Here is a 16530-nt window from a genome sequence, read left to right on the forward strand (position 1 = left end):
TGCCTTATTTACAGGCAGAAAGATCAATAATTGAGGGGGGACAAGAATTAGTGTGTAGGGGAACAAGAATTCATTAGCATCCAACCACTTAGTTTGTTAACACTTTGACTTCAATTTTAATTTTTTTAATTTAAACTAGACAAATGTTAATTAAAATTAATTAACGATTAAAAAACAATTATTAAAATGTTAACTAGAATCAATTAATTAGTTGTTGAGATGTTAATTAGCAAAAAATAGAAAAAAATTACATTTATTTTTCATATTAAACTCAATTAAAAAAAAAAACATAAAAATTTATACAGGGCAGGTTGAAAATGAAAAACTGTTATGTAAGGAGAGGCGGAGCGATTTAAAAAAATTACGGGTTGAGCTCAACCGACCCGCACCCGCCCCCGCCCCGTTGTCATCCCTATAGAGAAACTGAAAGGTCAGCCTTTAAGTTGCTTCCAAGGACCTACAGAATTATCTGTCGCATGCCCAAATAAGGAAAGAGAGTAGTCACCGGAATCAGTAATCCCATTCTGTTGCAATATTCAGAGCCTCTCTTTTCTCGATTGCCTTTTTTGGGGAGAGGGAGATGGAAGAGTTTATGGGGAATAAGGAAAATTTGAAGCCAGACAAAAATGAAACAAGGTTCAGGGAACCTCTGAAATTAGATATTTTCTTATAACCATAGAAGTCGCAGAAAAAAAGTGTAGTCACCACTGTAATTTTGATCTTTTGCAACATTATCTTTACAGACACCAAACCGCGATGATTAAACCATTGAAGATTAGAGCCTAAAGTAAGATCGGTGTTGAACTGTTTATCTGCTTTCATTCTTCATCACCATCTTCGTCCTCCTCATCATCTTCAGAACCTTCACTGCCCTTACCCTGCATTAGGCGTTTAGCATCCAAGTCAATCAACCAATTCAACAATCTGACCAGAAAAGATTTTCAATCTTAATAGCGTGGTGAAGACTTATAAAGCTAGCAAAATAGAATTTTATGCTATGACAAGCCTCAAAGAACCATTGCACACACTTCTTTCACCTGATATAACAGACATTTAACAACATTTAAGTAATACGTACTTTGCGCTGCATTCCCCAGAATTTACAATGGAAATATCAAAAAAAATATTACTACTCTGCCAAAAAATAGAGGGCAGTGTTAATGATCATTCTCTACCAATGACCATGAAACAATTCAACCTTAGAATAACTCCACTTTATACACAGCATCAAAGAACACCATATGTTTGTCAACCAACTAAATTCTATTTTAGGTGTTAAGAATATTGTGACATAGTAAACTAGGAATCAATTAGGGCCCAAAAAAACTATGGAATCAATTAGGGAGATTCTTTTCTGCAACCTTGATTTTCTCTGCAGTTCTAGAATAGGACGGTATGTCTCGATTTAAACATCAAGAAGCTTGCGAGAATAATCCAGCAAAGCTTTCTCTCAATATTCTTTGGTTTCACATATGGTATCAGAAATTGTGCAAGGGATTTACCATTGCGCTTCTTCTGGGACAAATGTGCAACTAATTATTAGATTCCTCTAGTAGTGTTGCATCAACCAACACCGTCGCTGGGATCGGAAGTCTATGGTGACCAAATCCTAGAAAGGCAATAAGAGGAGAACCCTCCACGCGCCGCCACATCCCAATCGAAGCTCAAAACCTAACAAGATCTTAGCATGTGTTGTCGTGTGTGCTGTACTCCAACAACATTCCGAAAATAATCTTTTACCGGTGGAATCTCTTCTTCAATTCAAGTTGACCCATCTAAGGTCTCATTCATGTGTTTGCACTTAATGAAGGGCTTAATCTCAATCATTCAAATCCAAGTCATAATGAGTGTTTGCTTTTAAGTACAAATCTTAATCATTCAGATCGTAATCATCAAGTACATATGTTTTTGAAATTTTACAGCCACTTAACATGTCTAAATAAATCTGATTGATTATACTTCATGACAGTCTTAATATCATTAAGATATCTATTCAAGGATTTCTACAAAGATTGTTGTTCAATGCTAACTGCCGCTGCCGCTGCCACCCACCATTATCAACTACCACACCATGCATAACCACCACCGTTATCAATCAACAGAGTCATTTGTTACCGCCATTTACCATTACAGCCACTAATAACTACCGATAATCACCACAATAAAACAGCACTATTAGTTGCCACCAAAAAGTACCACAATCAATAACCATTACTAATCACTACTACCAACAATCATCATTACTAAGACAATCTCCAATCGGCACCACAACCACCCGTGCTAACCATCACCACTACCAATCGGCATATAATTCTTTAAAAATTACTTTATTGATATAGTATTAACTTAATTTGGTTTTTTATATTTATTAATTTTTAAATAAGGACAAGTTTTAATGTTAAAATGTTGAAAAAATAAAAAGTCTTAATTATTTAGTATTCATAACTTAATACAGCATCTTAATATTCAAATGTGGATTCAGATGCACATTTTCATCTTCATCAGATTCAAATACGTTAATCTTAATAAAAACAAATGGGGCCCAATTCTAATAAAAATCTTAGGGATCCACTTTAAGATTCCAGCGAAGTCTCTTAATTAATGTTTTCAACGCACATCTACCACATTTCTATTTTTTCCCTGATATTTTTAACATGGCTTGTTCTCTTAATGTATTTCTCTCTTCTGTTTTGATATGTTTTACTTGAGTCGGGCCCTTCACAAGGTAGGGGTAGAGAGGTTGGGTACTCACCACCCTCCCAAACCCCACTTGTGGGATTTCAAGTGGTATGATGTGGTTTTACCACATTTCCAGTATTTTTTAAATCAATTCAAGCATAAGAGATTCACCTGTCATTTTAATATTCTAGTGAATTTTTCTGACAATCAAAATATTCCCGTAACTTACATCTCAGAAAAGAGATATTCCCATAACCTTTCTAACATTCAAAATACTTTGAAGATCTCACAATAGTTCATTGGTTATTTCACAATAATATCTAGGGTTGCTACAACACATCGTGCCAAACATCACCGGTCAGTGTTGCAGTTCGTTCAAGTCTTTCACTTCCGCTATACAAAGAACATGTAAGTTCTTGTTTTACGACTACATGATATCTAATTAGTTTAGATTAATGTGCAACTATCCTTCGATATCGGAGCAATCCCTGGATTAGTGAACCTTTTTCATAATTGTAGCATTTCACTTTAGCAACTTTGACACATCTGGGTCGTTTATTCTTGCCTTGTTCAGTCTTTGCTCTCTTGGTAGGTTGAGGGCCTTGTTTCCATGTGCAACTCGGATCCTCTAACTCAAGATGCCTCCAAAAACCTTCTAGATTTGTTATCCATCCATTGTGGGTCAAATGCATTTTCATATGATCTCAAGAACTAGTAAAGAGCATATGACAACTTCAATCCATTGTTCGTCAGTCGACATGACCAGCATCTTTCAACTACCAAATCATATTTGTCATTGCCTGGAATGTGTTTTCACTGAATGTTCTGGACATTTCTTATGTGAATCTAATTTAATCGCTAAGTATCTTACCTTGCAGTAGATTAAGTACCAAACTTATTCTTTAGAGCACTCCAATGATACATAGCTCCTTTCATCAAAAGGAAGTTTTTGAAAAATCTTGCCACTTTCATAGCATTGATTCCTAAAAAAGCTGGAGCTGAGGAATTAAAAGATTTTAGACCTATTAGCTTGATAGGAGGAATCTATAAGATTATTTCCAAACTGATCACTGAGAGGTTGAAGACAGTAATGGGGAAACTGGTTGATGTAAACCAAATGGCTTTCCTAAAAGGAAGGCAAATTGTGGATGCTTCACTTATTGCTAATGAATTGGTGGACTCCAGAGTTAAGCAGGAAAAGGCTGGAGTTTTATGCAAGCTGGATATAGAAAAGGCATATGATCATGTCAATTGGCCTTTTCTACTAAAGATTTTGAAGGACATGGGATTCGGGAGGAAGTGGATTAACTGGGTAAGATTCTGCATATCCACTGTTAAGTTTTCACTAATTATAAATGGGAATTCTGAAGGTTTCTTCCAATCTTAAAGGGGGCTAAGACAGAGGAATCCTCTCTCACCCTTCCTGTTTATTCTAGCCATGGAAGGCCTCAATCACATGATCAGGAAAGCTAATGTTAATGGATAGTTAATAGGATTTAAAGCTCAGATGCAGGGGAACTTGGATAATGAGGTGGGGGTTACCCATCTACTCTATGCAAATGACTCCTCAGTTTTCTGTGAGGCTGAGGTGACACAAATCAGACACATCAGAGCAATTCTCACCATCTTTGAAGGTATTTCTGGGCTCCATGTTAATTGGCAAAAAGAGTTTCCTCTACCCAGTTAACCAAGTAAGCAATATGGAGTTGCTAGCTAGCAACCTTGGTTGCCAAATAGCAACTCTATCTACAAAGTACCTGGGTATGCCTTTGGGAGCACAAAACATGGACATAGGAGTGTGGAATGAGGTACTGGAGAGATGTGAGAGGAAACTAGCAAGGTGGAAGAGTCTATAGCTCTCTTTGGGAGGGAGGTTAACCCTTGTCAAGTCAGTCCTAGATGCTTTTCCATCCTATATGATGAGTCTTTTTCCTATCCCAAAGAGCATTGAGAGAAAGATCAAAAAACTTAGAAGATCTTTTCTTTGGAATGGAAATAGAGAGAACAGAGGTTACAAGCTTGTCAAGTGGGACATCTTAACTCTTAGCAGGAAGCATGGGGGGCTGGGTATAAAAAAGCTAAAAAAAAAACTAAGCCTTCAAAATTCCTGCCTTCTACAGAAATGGTTGTGGAGATTTTGCACTGAAAAGTCGTCATTATGGAAGAGAGTCATCATTGACAAAAATGGCTTGCAAGGCCATTAGTCTACTGAGGAGGTTCTGGGAACATTTGGGTGTAGTGTATGGGAGAACATCAGAAGACTGGTCACAGTTCAAAGGTAACATCGCACTTAAAAGTGGGGAATGGCAGGAAAATTGAATTCTGGAATGATCTATGGATTGGGGAAGAATGTCTAAAAACGCTATTTCCAGACATGTTTATGCTCAGCCAACAGAACAAGAACACAATCTCTCAAATGTGGAGCCCACAGGGATGGAATCTCTTGTTTAGAAGAGCCTTTAATGACTGGGAGATAGACAGAGTCATTAATCTATTTCAGATTCTAAATACCTTCCCAGGCACCTCCACTGAGCCTGATAAGCCTATGTGGAGATTACAAAGGAAAGGAGTGTTCACAGTGGTGTCTTGTTACTGGAGCAGCAATGCTAGTCAAACACATACTAGAATTTGGCCTTGGAAGTTAATTTGGAAGATAAAAATACCTCTAAAGGTCTCATGTTTTGCTTGGTTGGTGTGTAGAAGGGCATGCTTAACACATGAAGTGCTTCAGAAAAAAGAAAGACATATTTGCTCAAGGTGCTTTATGTGTGATCAAGATGCTGAATTCAATGGACATTTGTTCCTCCACTGCAAGGTTGCTGCTAATCTATGGAATATGGTTTTTTTGCATCCTTGGTGTGTGCTGGGTAATTCCACAGACCACTAAGGCTTTACTAGACAGCTGGAAGGAGATAGGAAGAAGAGACTCTGCAGAAGACTGGTGGGAATTAATCCCAACTTGCATTTGGTGGACCTTATGGAAAGAAAGGAATGCTAGATGTTTTGAGGATAAGAGTAACAACATTCAGAAGATTAGAATGAACAGCCTTAGCCTTTTGTATTTTTGGTGTAAACAGGATATGATGGGGGATACAGAACTTTTTGTTGATTTCATAGGCAATTTGTAATCTCCTTAGGGGTAGTTTTGATATGCTCTAATGAGATTGTAAGCGACATATGCTCATCATTTATTTGATGATGAGTCTTTTGTGAATACACAGTTACCCTTACCTCAAAAAAAAAACGATACATAGCTCTTTGGTGATTTTTAAACTCCCTTAGGATGTCATCATCCAAGATGCTCGGCAATGTAGTGCGAGCAGTGGAATTATTTTTATTTCAAGCATCATAAGTTGCACGGTCAGGCTTATGTTGAACCATGTTACCATCCTTAGAATCATTCATGGCATTGTTAATGGCTTCCATAGCCTCTTGCTCTTCTAGCACATGCTCGACTTCAAGCTCTAAATTTCATAAATGTCGCAATTGAGTTTCAACCCTTTGTTGAGCTCAACAACAATATTTTTCGAAGTAATAGTTATTCTTTAATAAAATAAATAATTATTTGTTTACAAAAATACTGTCTTGAGGAAAACATGGTAAATGATTCTTCTAAGTTAGCTCACAACCCAAGATGAAAAGTGCTCACTATTAATCTAAATCGTGTAGCTTAAAAGCCCTAATAAAAGGCACCATCATGACAAAGATGTAGAAATCGCAAATCTAAGGATTTTGAAGCCTCTACAAAGTAACCACACAAACCTTAGAATTTGTGCTTCTATTGAAGACAATAAAATGAAGAATATTCTTGAAAAGCTCAAAAAACCTCTAGTGAATTGATGCAGTATGTGGGGAGAAAGAAAAGGATAAAGGAAGTTATACCTAACAAATAGTTTCTCCCCAATGCGCGCTTAAGCCACCCATTTGTTCATATAAATTATTTGAAATATTTGAAATAATATTTGCAGATTAATGTTTAGTTATCAAATTCGGTCCATTATTTCAACTTAGTGCTTGAAATTTAAAAAACTGGGTTGAGGAGTATTTCACGCAAAATAATGATTCACTCACAAAATTACAACATTATTTTCAAGCAAAGCTCATGTCCAAATACAACTTTAACTTCCAAATTATTATTTTTTTAGCTTCAACTACTCTTTTTTTCAACTTCAACAAAAGATTGACCCAACTCCTACATTAGTAAGCCCTCAGTCTATTACAAGCTTACTCAACTATTAACTCACTCAAGGTAGCAACCTTGACCAAACACTTGAATTCTAGTGATAAGGTAGTTACAACCTCATGTTCCACTCGAATCCACAATTTTCTTCCACCCTCAATGACCCTTACGATCTTTGACCTTCGGAACTCTACCTTAAGAAGTTGATCCATCACATGGGAAGAATATTCGATATTATTAACAACAAAGGCTAGACAACTTATTTGAAGATATAATGCTAGAGGTTAATAAGGAAAAGAAATATTCTGAAACTATTGTAAGCCCAGAGAGAAACACACATTACAGTCACAGTAAACTAAGTATTCATGCACTTATCCATGATATACATATGAAACTTAAGAAAAAGTTGGTGTATCTTTACCTCGTCGCCATCACAATCTTCTTCATCAGGCTCCTGCAGTATAGTAATGCTCAAGCCTTAGATGGTGTTAGGCAACAAACATGTTTTACAACTAAATTTTGGTCAAAGAAAAAAAGAAGGAAGCTTGAATGGGACTAACATTGTTAAAATAAGTGAGTGGGTTCGGCCACAAGTCATCTTTAATTATCTCAGCAACCTGCAAATGTGCCAAAGATATAGTGTCAAAATGAAAATCTTCAAAAAAAAAAATAGACCTCAGTACACCAAAGTTAGCACCCCCACCCCCACCACCGACAGACAGAAAACAGAAAATTGAAATTTAGAAATCATTGTTATGTAATCTGCAGAAGATATAAGCATATACCTCATCCTGAATTTCTAGAGCTTCATCCTCATCCTCATCTTTTTGATTGACTTCACTGAACCATGTAAAGAAGCTGCATAGGAGACCCCAAGAGGGAGAGCAACTGAGCAAGGATGTCCAGAACTCTCACATCGCAACGTTTATCAAGAAAAGACTACAGATCATAAGGCCAGTTACAGCACCACCACTACAATATTAGCTGCAGTAACTAGTGATTATATTCATGTTTTCTAGAAGAACCTCAGCTTCTATTCTGATTATGATGACAAAGCTCAGCGTCACCGCTGACCAAAAACCAGCAGAAGTGACGCAAAAACATTACAGCAACCAATAATGTCTAGGACAATTGGTGTAAGAGTTTTGAAAGTTTGCACTGCATTGGACCAATAATACACCGTATACATCATAATGTGCATCAACAAACACTTAAAACTTATCATCAACAAAGTCTGAGACAAGTAAGCATACTATCAAACATTAGCTAAACCACGTTTCCAACCATATATCAGAGCATTCAGTTTTGTATCAGTATAAAATCAACAAATAGCCAAAGTTGATTAAAAGTAGATCATATAAAAATGCTAGAAATAAGTAAACTCACCTTTCCTCAGCATGAGATCGCTTGTTTCCATTCTTCTCATGAGCAATTCCATTAGGGATGCCCTTCAAAGAGTCAACCAATATCATTAATATGATGAAATAGGGAACATACAGAATGTGTAACATCTGTCAAGCTGCAAAACAGAAACCCACCATGCCTTCTTTCCATTTTATTGTTGTAGCAGAAATCTTTGTCGGTCCATCTTCAAGGAAGGTATAGGTCTTTGATAGCTTTGTATTTTCAAAATAAGGATTTGCACTGAAGTTCTATAAAAAGGAGGAAATCATCAATTTGAATATCCAAAAAAACAATAAAATATATCGATGTACATTAATTCCATGTGGGGGAAAACTTACAAAGGTGATCGAGTAGCCCGACTTCACATCTTTAGATTCTTCCACTTCAATAGAACTTAGAAACTTGAAGATCTAGCATTGAATGAGGCAGTTACACTTTCAGATGCAGAACTCAAGAAGCATTTAAAGGATAAGTTACAACTTATTATAGATTTACAGTAGAGAGCATTGTTGCTAAATGCTAATACATCAATGACTTGTCAAAAAGAATAATAAAATTCAGCATTGATAAAACTTGGGCAAAAATAGCAGTAGGTTGGTTATAATCTAGAATAATAGTATATAACCAACAAATTAGAACCAAACCTTTTGGTCTTCTTCAGCTAGAAGTTCACCTAGAACAGGATGGCTCAAAAACTGCAAGTAATGAAACAAATCAATCCAAGGAGAAGCAACTCAGAAGTGAAGCAACATAGAGATACGGAAGTCTCAGGTTAGGATCACTAACAGCAGTCAACCAGAAGTCCGGAATAGCTTTAATGATGTTGTTTCGCTTATCATAGACAGGCTTGCGGACCTCATTGTACTTCTGTTCCACTTCCAATACTTTATCACTTGCTTCTTCATTGATCTGATAGAAAAATTAAAATGCTCATTAGTTAACATGTAGCACCAACTATTAAGCAACAAAAGAAATCTAGCAATCAACTCTAAGTTAAATATTTTCTATTTTTGTTTTAACTTTCACCTAAATTAGAACACACTGACAAAAAGGCCAGCCTTTTTGTCAGCACACTATCAAAAGCTTGAATTTAACACTCCCGTGTGTATAGAGAGGCTGTGGTTTGAGAAGGTTAAGATTTTTACATACAGAACACAAAAATTTCCATAACTCAGTTCCTTAATATTACTGTAGGAAAATAAGTAACTCGAACATTCCATCCACAGTGTTGACATCTTTTAGTCTACAACAAAAGGCTAAAAAAAGTACATGTTTGTTTCACAGTATGAGTATTTCATGTTTGCTCTCAAAAACTCGTTGATTTCTTTCATTCCATATAGAGATGCTTCTTTACACCAATAGAATTTATTTATTTATTATAATTGTTGTGTCCAAGCCAGCTTGCGCACCTCGACTAATTCCATGGAATACATGTCACCCCCACCAGCAAAAATTACCACGGAACTTTATCCACCAAGGCTACGACACGACAAATGGAAAGAAATCACTTAGTGTTTTTGTCTCTATTGGGATTTGAATATGAGACCTCATGATTCACAATCCACATCATTTGACCACTAGGGCACACCCTTGGGTGCACACCTAAAAACAACAACAACAACAAGCCCAGTATAGTCCCACCATGTGGGGTCTGGGGAGGGTAGAGTATACGCAGACTTAACCCCCACCTTGAAAGGTAGGGCGGCTATTTCCGAAAGACCCTCGGCTTAAGAGAGAAGAACAAAAGAGGAGAAACAAGAAAAACAAGACATAGGTCAGTAGAGCCAAGCATATCGAAAACAATATAAAAATATGAGAAATGAGAGCGAGAAAGTCAGGGTAGGAAAGACCGGAAATAAAGGAGCATTAACTACTATAGATAAATAGGATACCCAAAGTAAACCGAACCAACAAATATAAGCAGTAATCAAATGCAGAAATCAAATGTTAATAAACAAATGAGTAAAACTACGATTGCTATGGAGAAAAGATAAGCCACCTAGCCCACTATCTTAGTCTGAGTCCTCCACAGCCTCCTATCTAAGGTCATGTCCTCGGTGAGCTGCAACTGTGCCATATCATGTCTAATCACCTCTTCCAAATACTTCTTCAGCCTCCCTTTGCCCCTCCTGAAACCGTCCATAGCCAACCTCTCGCACCTCCGCACTAGAGCATTTGTGTCTCTCCTCTTCAAATGCGCAAACCATCTCAGTCTCGCTTCCCGCATCTTGTCCTCCATCGATGCCACTCCCACCACAGCCTCCTATCTAAGGTCATGTCCTCGGTGAGCTGCAACTGTGTCATATCATGTCTAATCACCTCTTCCCAATACTTCTTCAGCCTCCCTTTGCCCCTCCTGAAACCGTCTATAGCCAACCTCTCGCACCTCCGCACTGGAGCATTTGTGTCTCTCCTCTTCACATGCCCGAACCATCTCAGTCTCGCTTCCCGCATCTTGTCCTCCACCGATGCCACTTCCACCTTGTCTCGGATATCTTCATTCCTAATTCTATCCATCCTAGTGTGCCCACACATCCACCGCAGCATTCGCATTTCCGCGACTTTCATCTTCTAAACATGAAGTTTCTTGATTGGCCAACACTCCGCCCCATACAATAGAGTTGGTCTAACCACCACTTTGTAGAACTTGCCTTTGAGTTTTGATGGCACTTTCTTGTCACACAGCACTCCGGAGGCGAGCCTCCATTTCATCCACCTTGCACCAATACGGTGTGCAACATAGTCGTCGATATCCCCATCTTCATGTATAATAGACCCAAGATACTTGAAGCTTCTTTTTTTTGAATGGCCTGGGTACCAAGCCTCACTTCCCCATCATCCTCACGTGGCAGGCCACTGAACCTGCATTCCAAGTATTCTATCTTGGTCCTACTCAATTTAAATCCTTTAGACTCCAACGTCTGTCTCCAGCCCTCCAGCTTGTCGTTAACTCCGTTGCGAGTCTCATCAATCAGGACTATGTCATCCGCGAACAACATACACCAAGGCACCTCACCTTGTATTTGTCTTGTCAATTGATCCATCACCAGGGCGAATAGAAACGGGCTAAGAGTCGATCCCTGGTGCAACCCCATCGTGACAGGAAAGTGCTTCGAGTCCCCTCCTACCGTCTTTACCCTGGTCTTAGCTCCATCGTACATGTCTTTAATCGCTCTAATGTATGCCACAGGTATACATTTCGCCTCCAAGCATCTCCATAGGACCTCTCTTGGCACTTTATCATAGGCCTTTTCTAGGTCAATGAATATCATGTGTAAGTCCCTCTTTCGCTCCCTATACTGCTCCACCAATCTTCTTACAATATGAATGGTTTCTGTAATCAAGCGCCCCAGCATGAATCCAAACTGGTTCTCTGAAATAGACACACTTCTCCTTACCCTCATTTCCATCACCCTTTCCCACACTTTCATAGTGTGACTTAGCAGCTTGATACATCTATAGTTGTTGCAGCTTTGAATGTCTCCCTTGTTCTTGTATACGGGAATGATTGTACTCCACCTCCATTCTTCCGGCATCTTCGATGTCTTGAAAATGACATTAAACAATGTAGTCAGCCACTCCAATCCTACCCTACCTGCATTCTTCCAAAATTCCCCAGGAATCTCGTCAAGTCCGGTCGCTTTTCCCCTGCACATCCTACGAACAGTTCTCTTAACCTCCTCAACCTTTATTCTCCTACAATATCCAAAGTCGTGACGCCTATCCAAGTGCTCCAAGTCTCCCAACACAAATTCTCTGTCCCTTTCTTCGTTCAAGAGTTCGTGAAAGTATGACTGCCATCTCTATCTAATGCGGGATTCCTATACCAGTACTTGGCCATCCTCGTCCTTGATGTACTTCACTTGATCCAAGTCGCGTGCCTTCCTCTCTCTCGCCTTGGCAAGCTTAAATAGCTTCTTATCCCCGCCTCTGTCCTCTAGTTCTGCATAAAGGCGTTCAAAGGCTGTCGTTTTAGCCGTCGAAACTGCCATCTTCGCCTCCTTATTCGCCATCTTATACTTTTCCCTATTCGTTCGCTTCTCTTCGTCATCCTTGATATCTACCAACTTTACATATGCCTGCTTCTTTGCTTATACCTTTCCCTGGACTTTTCCATTCCACCACCAATCCCCTCGGTGCCCACCATGGCGGCCTCGTGAGACCCCCAACACCTCTCTAGCTGTTTTCCTAATGCAGCTGGCTGTCCTATCCTAAATATTGCTCGCATCCCCCCTACTATCCCACGCCCCCATAGTCATCAGCTTCTCCTCCATCTCTAGGGCACTAGACGGAGTCAAACGACCCCACCTAATCCTCGGTCGGTCATCCACGACCCTCTTCTTCTTCTTTCTTCTTATGTCCAAGTCCATGACCAATAGCTTATGTTGGGTCATAAGATTCTCACTTGGTATGACCTTGCAGTCCTTACAGAGGCTTTTATCATCCTTTCTAAGGGGCAAAAAGTTTATTTGCGTCGCCGCCCTCAAGCTACGAAAGGTTACCAAGTGCTCCTTCTTCTTTGGGAAACTCGAGTTGGCCGCCATTAATCCAAAAGCTTTTGCAAAATTCAGGAGTGAGGCTCCTCCACCATTCCTGCACCCGAAGCCAAATCCTCCATGCACCTCGTCATAGCCCGTCGAAACAAACCCAATGTGCCCATTGAAATCTCCTCCTATGAATAGCTTCTCAGTAGGCGGTATACTGACCACCACTTTGTCCAAGTCCTCCTAAAAGCGCCTTTTTATCTCCTCGTCTAACCCCACTTGCGGCGCGTAGGCACTAATAATGTTCAAGGTGAGCCCTCCAACGACTAACTTAATCGTCATCATCCTATCATTGATCATCCTAACCTCTACCACCTGATCTCTAAGCTCGCTATCTACTAAGATCCCTACTTCATTCCTATACCTCGACTTGCCCGAAAACCAAAGTTTGTACCCGTCCACCTCCTTAGCTTTAGGTCCTACCCATTTAGTCTCTTCGACGCAAGCTATATTAATCTTCCTCTTCTTAAGAATCTTAACTAACTCTATTGACTTTCCCGATAAAGTCCTAATATTCCAAGACCCTACTCTCAATCTAGAAGCTCCCTCAGCCCTCTTAGCCCCCCCAACGCTGGCCCTCGATCCCAACCGAGAATATGATCCTAGTCTACCATCGCTCACTAAAGCCAGAAAAGCAAATATACGATACTGAAAGGATACTCTCAAATAAACGAACGAACAATAGTATAGCACAAGTTAGCAATAGTCTAATAGCAGTGAGATAGGTACTTAATTAGGCGCTGCAAGCAATATTTATGAGGCTAAAATATCGGAAATGGGCTATTGGAGGTACCAACTCCAAGTAAACAAAACATGTTCACTGCCGGAAACACTGTTCACTGCCGGAGCACTGTTCACTTGCCAGGAAATACTGAATACAAATATATGGTTAGCCTCGGAATGCAGAGGCGACCACACTGGAAGAAAAAACGAAGTCAAAATCTGGCCGAAAACTGCCACACGCGCCAGCGCGTGCAGCGCGTGGCGACACAGATCTGCGGCTTCCGGCGGCGCGTGACAGCGCGTGGCTAAGTAGATCTCAGAAGAGCTAACTTGGGTTTGCTCGCCTGAGTGCTCCGCACCTCGTGGTGTTGTTGGTTTTGGCAACAAGCGCAAAGAAATTGAAGAGAGAGTTCAAAAGCGCAGAGACAACTAGCTGTTATGAGAGACAATTTTGTTAACAATTACATGTGAACATCCTCAAGGGAACAACAATGCAAATCTAAATTAGGTTTCCCCTTCTTCATTGAAATGGAATATGTATCCTTCAACTAATTATCAGGCAAATTTGCCAAGGCATAGGAAAAGAATAGATAAAGAGGGCTCGCATTAATGAGAGTATTTGCGTCTATCCCAACTGTTGTTATCAGTTTCACAATTGCACATCCCAAGTGTTGTTATAATTATGCACATACAGAGAGCAGAAATATGATGGAAAAGCTCCCTTATGGTTCTAAACAACAGATTTCTTTAAATTTGAAGATGACAACAATGTCTTAAGTTCAATAAAAATAATTGCAGAAGCTTTATAGGTGATATATAAAAATAAAAAGACTTCACCATTCTATTGAAAGAGAAATATAACAAAATACCAAACAGCTCATATTCTTGCTCCTCTTGTGGACTCGAATTATATGCTATAGATTCTACCACATACATGCAAGGAAAAGGAAGCTTAGGAGCCAAACTCGGCGATTACACACATCTTTTCATGATCATCTTTCTTATAAAAGGAATATCTAACAGTGACCAATCTAGAAATTGTCCCAATTCTCTGCGTTCTTTTAACATATTTGGTTTAAACTGGTTGCGATTTTATAAATATGCTCCAATGATGTTATGTAAATTGATGTTATGCAAATTGACTTTGAAGGAGGAAAACGGGTTACTAGATTATTCCTCCAATGACTTCTCCTAAATCTTGTAATGTCAGACAACAAAATGATTGATTAGAATAATGAAACTTAACTCAAAAGGAAATTAAAAAAAAAAGAAATGTGAATTGGCACCCACAGATGCAAACGAGTTGTTATTCTCATCAAACTTAGAAGCCAAATTTTGGTCTTTCTTTCACCACAGAAAACAGGGATCACCTATCATATCAAAGGCGCTAAAATAGGAACTAAACATAGGACACCTCATACCACATCCAAAGTATGAAAGAAATAAAAAAGAGACAACATGCCCCAAATCACAAAAATTAGTAAAGACAGTCCTTGTTGTATGACAATTAAATGATGACGATCTTTACATGTTGTAACTCGGTTATTCCCTTGCGTAGCTTATGCAGTTCTCTAGTATGTGTTGTTTGCATAGAAGCAAGATATATATAAACGAGGTTAAACTCACTGTTTGTTCAAGCTTAACATTCACCATCAGTTCAACAAAATGACCCATTGACAAGAAGAAGCCACAAAGTCATATTTTACCGTCACAGTCATCAACTTGCAAAGGTTTGAAAGAATAGGAGGAAGCAAATATTGTAAAGATTAAATCTTCCCAGGTTTAAAAATTGTCCAGACAAGGGAGGAAATCTTACAGAATCTGCTTCACAAAAGCATAATACACTATTTACAAACAATAAAAATACTTTCTTTTTTTCCTTTCTTATGGGAGGTAAAGCAGCTCGGTAAGAATGGGCAGACTCAGAACCACTCAGTTGTTTCGACTACAATTATTTTTTTCAAATATATATTTATACTGAGTCAAGGCGGAACGCATTGTCACAAAGAAATAGTGGATTCAGTAACACTCTCTATCCACTGACTCAAAACAGTACTCAATATAATCAATAAAAGGTGTGCTTTTACCTCAAAAGAATTTTTTTTTTAAAAAAAAAGTATGAAGAAACAGAATAGGAAAGCAAGGGATTACCTTCTCAAGCTCGTCTTGAATTTCTTGCAATTTTTCAATGGAAACAACAAGCTCACCATCAATGTTGTTTTCTTCATCCACTTTTTGCTTCTTCCCTTTGTCTGCACCCATCTTATTCACTTCTTGGGGAGCACCAGAGCTTGCAAGTGCTTTTTCTTGGGCTTAAACTCTAAACGCCTAAACCCATGGATTTATATGCGAGTTGTGAAAGTAAAAACAGTGCACGTGTGAGGGACAAAACATTAGAGTGGGTTAGGGTTTCTCATCAGAGTTTAATACATGCGCGCACACGAAAAATTAAGGGCATATTTCAAAACTCATCTTATGTTTTAATTTATGGGTCAAAATCATTTTCATCCCCAAAATTTATTTTAAAAAATACACTCTTCCCTCAAGTTTAAACGATAATCATTCTTCTCCTTATATGCCAATTGTTTTTTTTAAAATACTCATTCTACTTTTATGATTCTTCAATGTTTGGAAACTTCTTTTACACTCGTTCGACCATTTAAACTTCATTTTTTAATCATTTTTATAATTTTTAATGATATATATATATATATATATATATATCATTATTAATTTCTAAAAATATTCAAAAAAATGATATAAAAAATTATTATTTCATAAATTAGTAGCTTATTTTTAAATTAATTAATTTATAACTAAGTTAATTAATTCATTTTGTTAGGATTAAGAATCTCGTTAATTAATTATTATCGATTCATCTTATTTAATTTTTTTAGTTGAATTCATGAATTAAATTAATTTTCGTGTGGCCATTTTCCTTACAAATCTAACAATTTTTTCATTTCACCCTTAACTAAATTTTAAGTCATTTTTTAGGCC

General features: G+C 38.2%; 1 protein-coding gene across 2 annotated transcripts; it reads right to left on the reverse strand.

Moving 5' to 3' along the window:
- Positions 1–627: 627 nt before the first annotated feature.
- Positions 628–15935, reverse strand: LOC129870889 (NAP1-related protein 2-like). 2 transcript variants are annotated; one of them, XM_055945767.1, is made up of 10 exons: positions 15682–15929; positions 9050–9172; positions 8908–8958; positions 8602–8673; positions 8398–8511; positions 8246–8307; positions 7645–7717; positions 7420–7476; positions 7281–7313; positions 628–878 (listed from the first exon to the last, which is right to left on the reverse strand). In XM_055945767.1, the coding sequence occupies exons 1-10, from the start codon at positions 15790–15792 to the stop codon at positions 819–821; spliced, it is 756 nt and encodes a 251-aa protein (XP_055801742.1). In that variant the 5' UTR covers positions 15793–15929; the 3' UTR covers positions 628–818. The 2 variants fall into 2 exon arrangements, with proteins under 2 accessions (XP_055801742.1, XP_055801743.1); XM_055945768.1 differs by having other exon boundaries at positions 798–924; positions 15682–15935.
- Positions 15936–16530: the final 595 nt, after the last annotated feature.

This window comes from Solanum dulcamara, chromosome 10 (genome assembly GCF_947179165.1).
Source record: "Solanum dulcamara chromosome 10, daSolDulc1.2, whole genome shotgun sequence".
NCBI lineage: Eukaryota > Viridiplantae > Streptophyta > Magnoliopsida > Solanales > Solanaceae > Solanum > Solanum dulcamara.

Coding starts and splice junctions, on each gene's coding strand:
- LOC129870889 (XM_055945767.1), bottom strand. CDS start 15,792: ATGGGTGCAGACAAAGGGAAGAAGCAAAAAGTGGATGAAGAAAACAAC. Junction 8,959..9,049: donor CGGACTTCTGGTTGACTGCT/GTTAGTGATCCT, acceptor CATTACTTGCAG/TTTTTGAGCCATCCTGTTCT. Junction 7,477..7,644: donor CTCTAGAAATTCAGGATGAG/GTATATGCTTAT, acceptor GCACATTTGCAG/GTTGCTGAGATAATTAAAGA.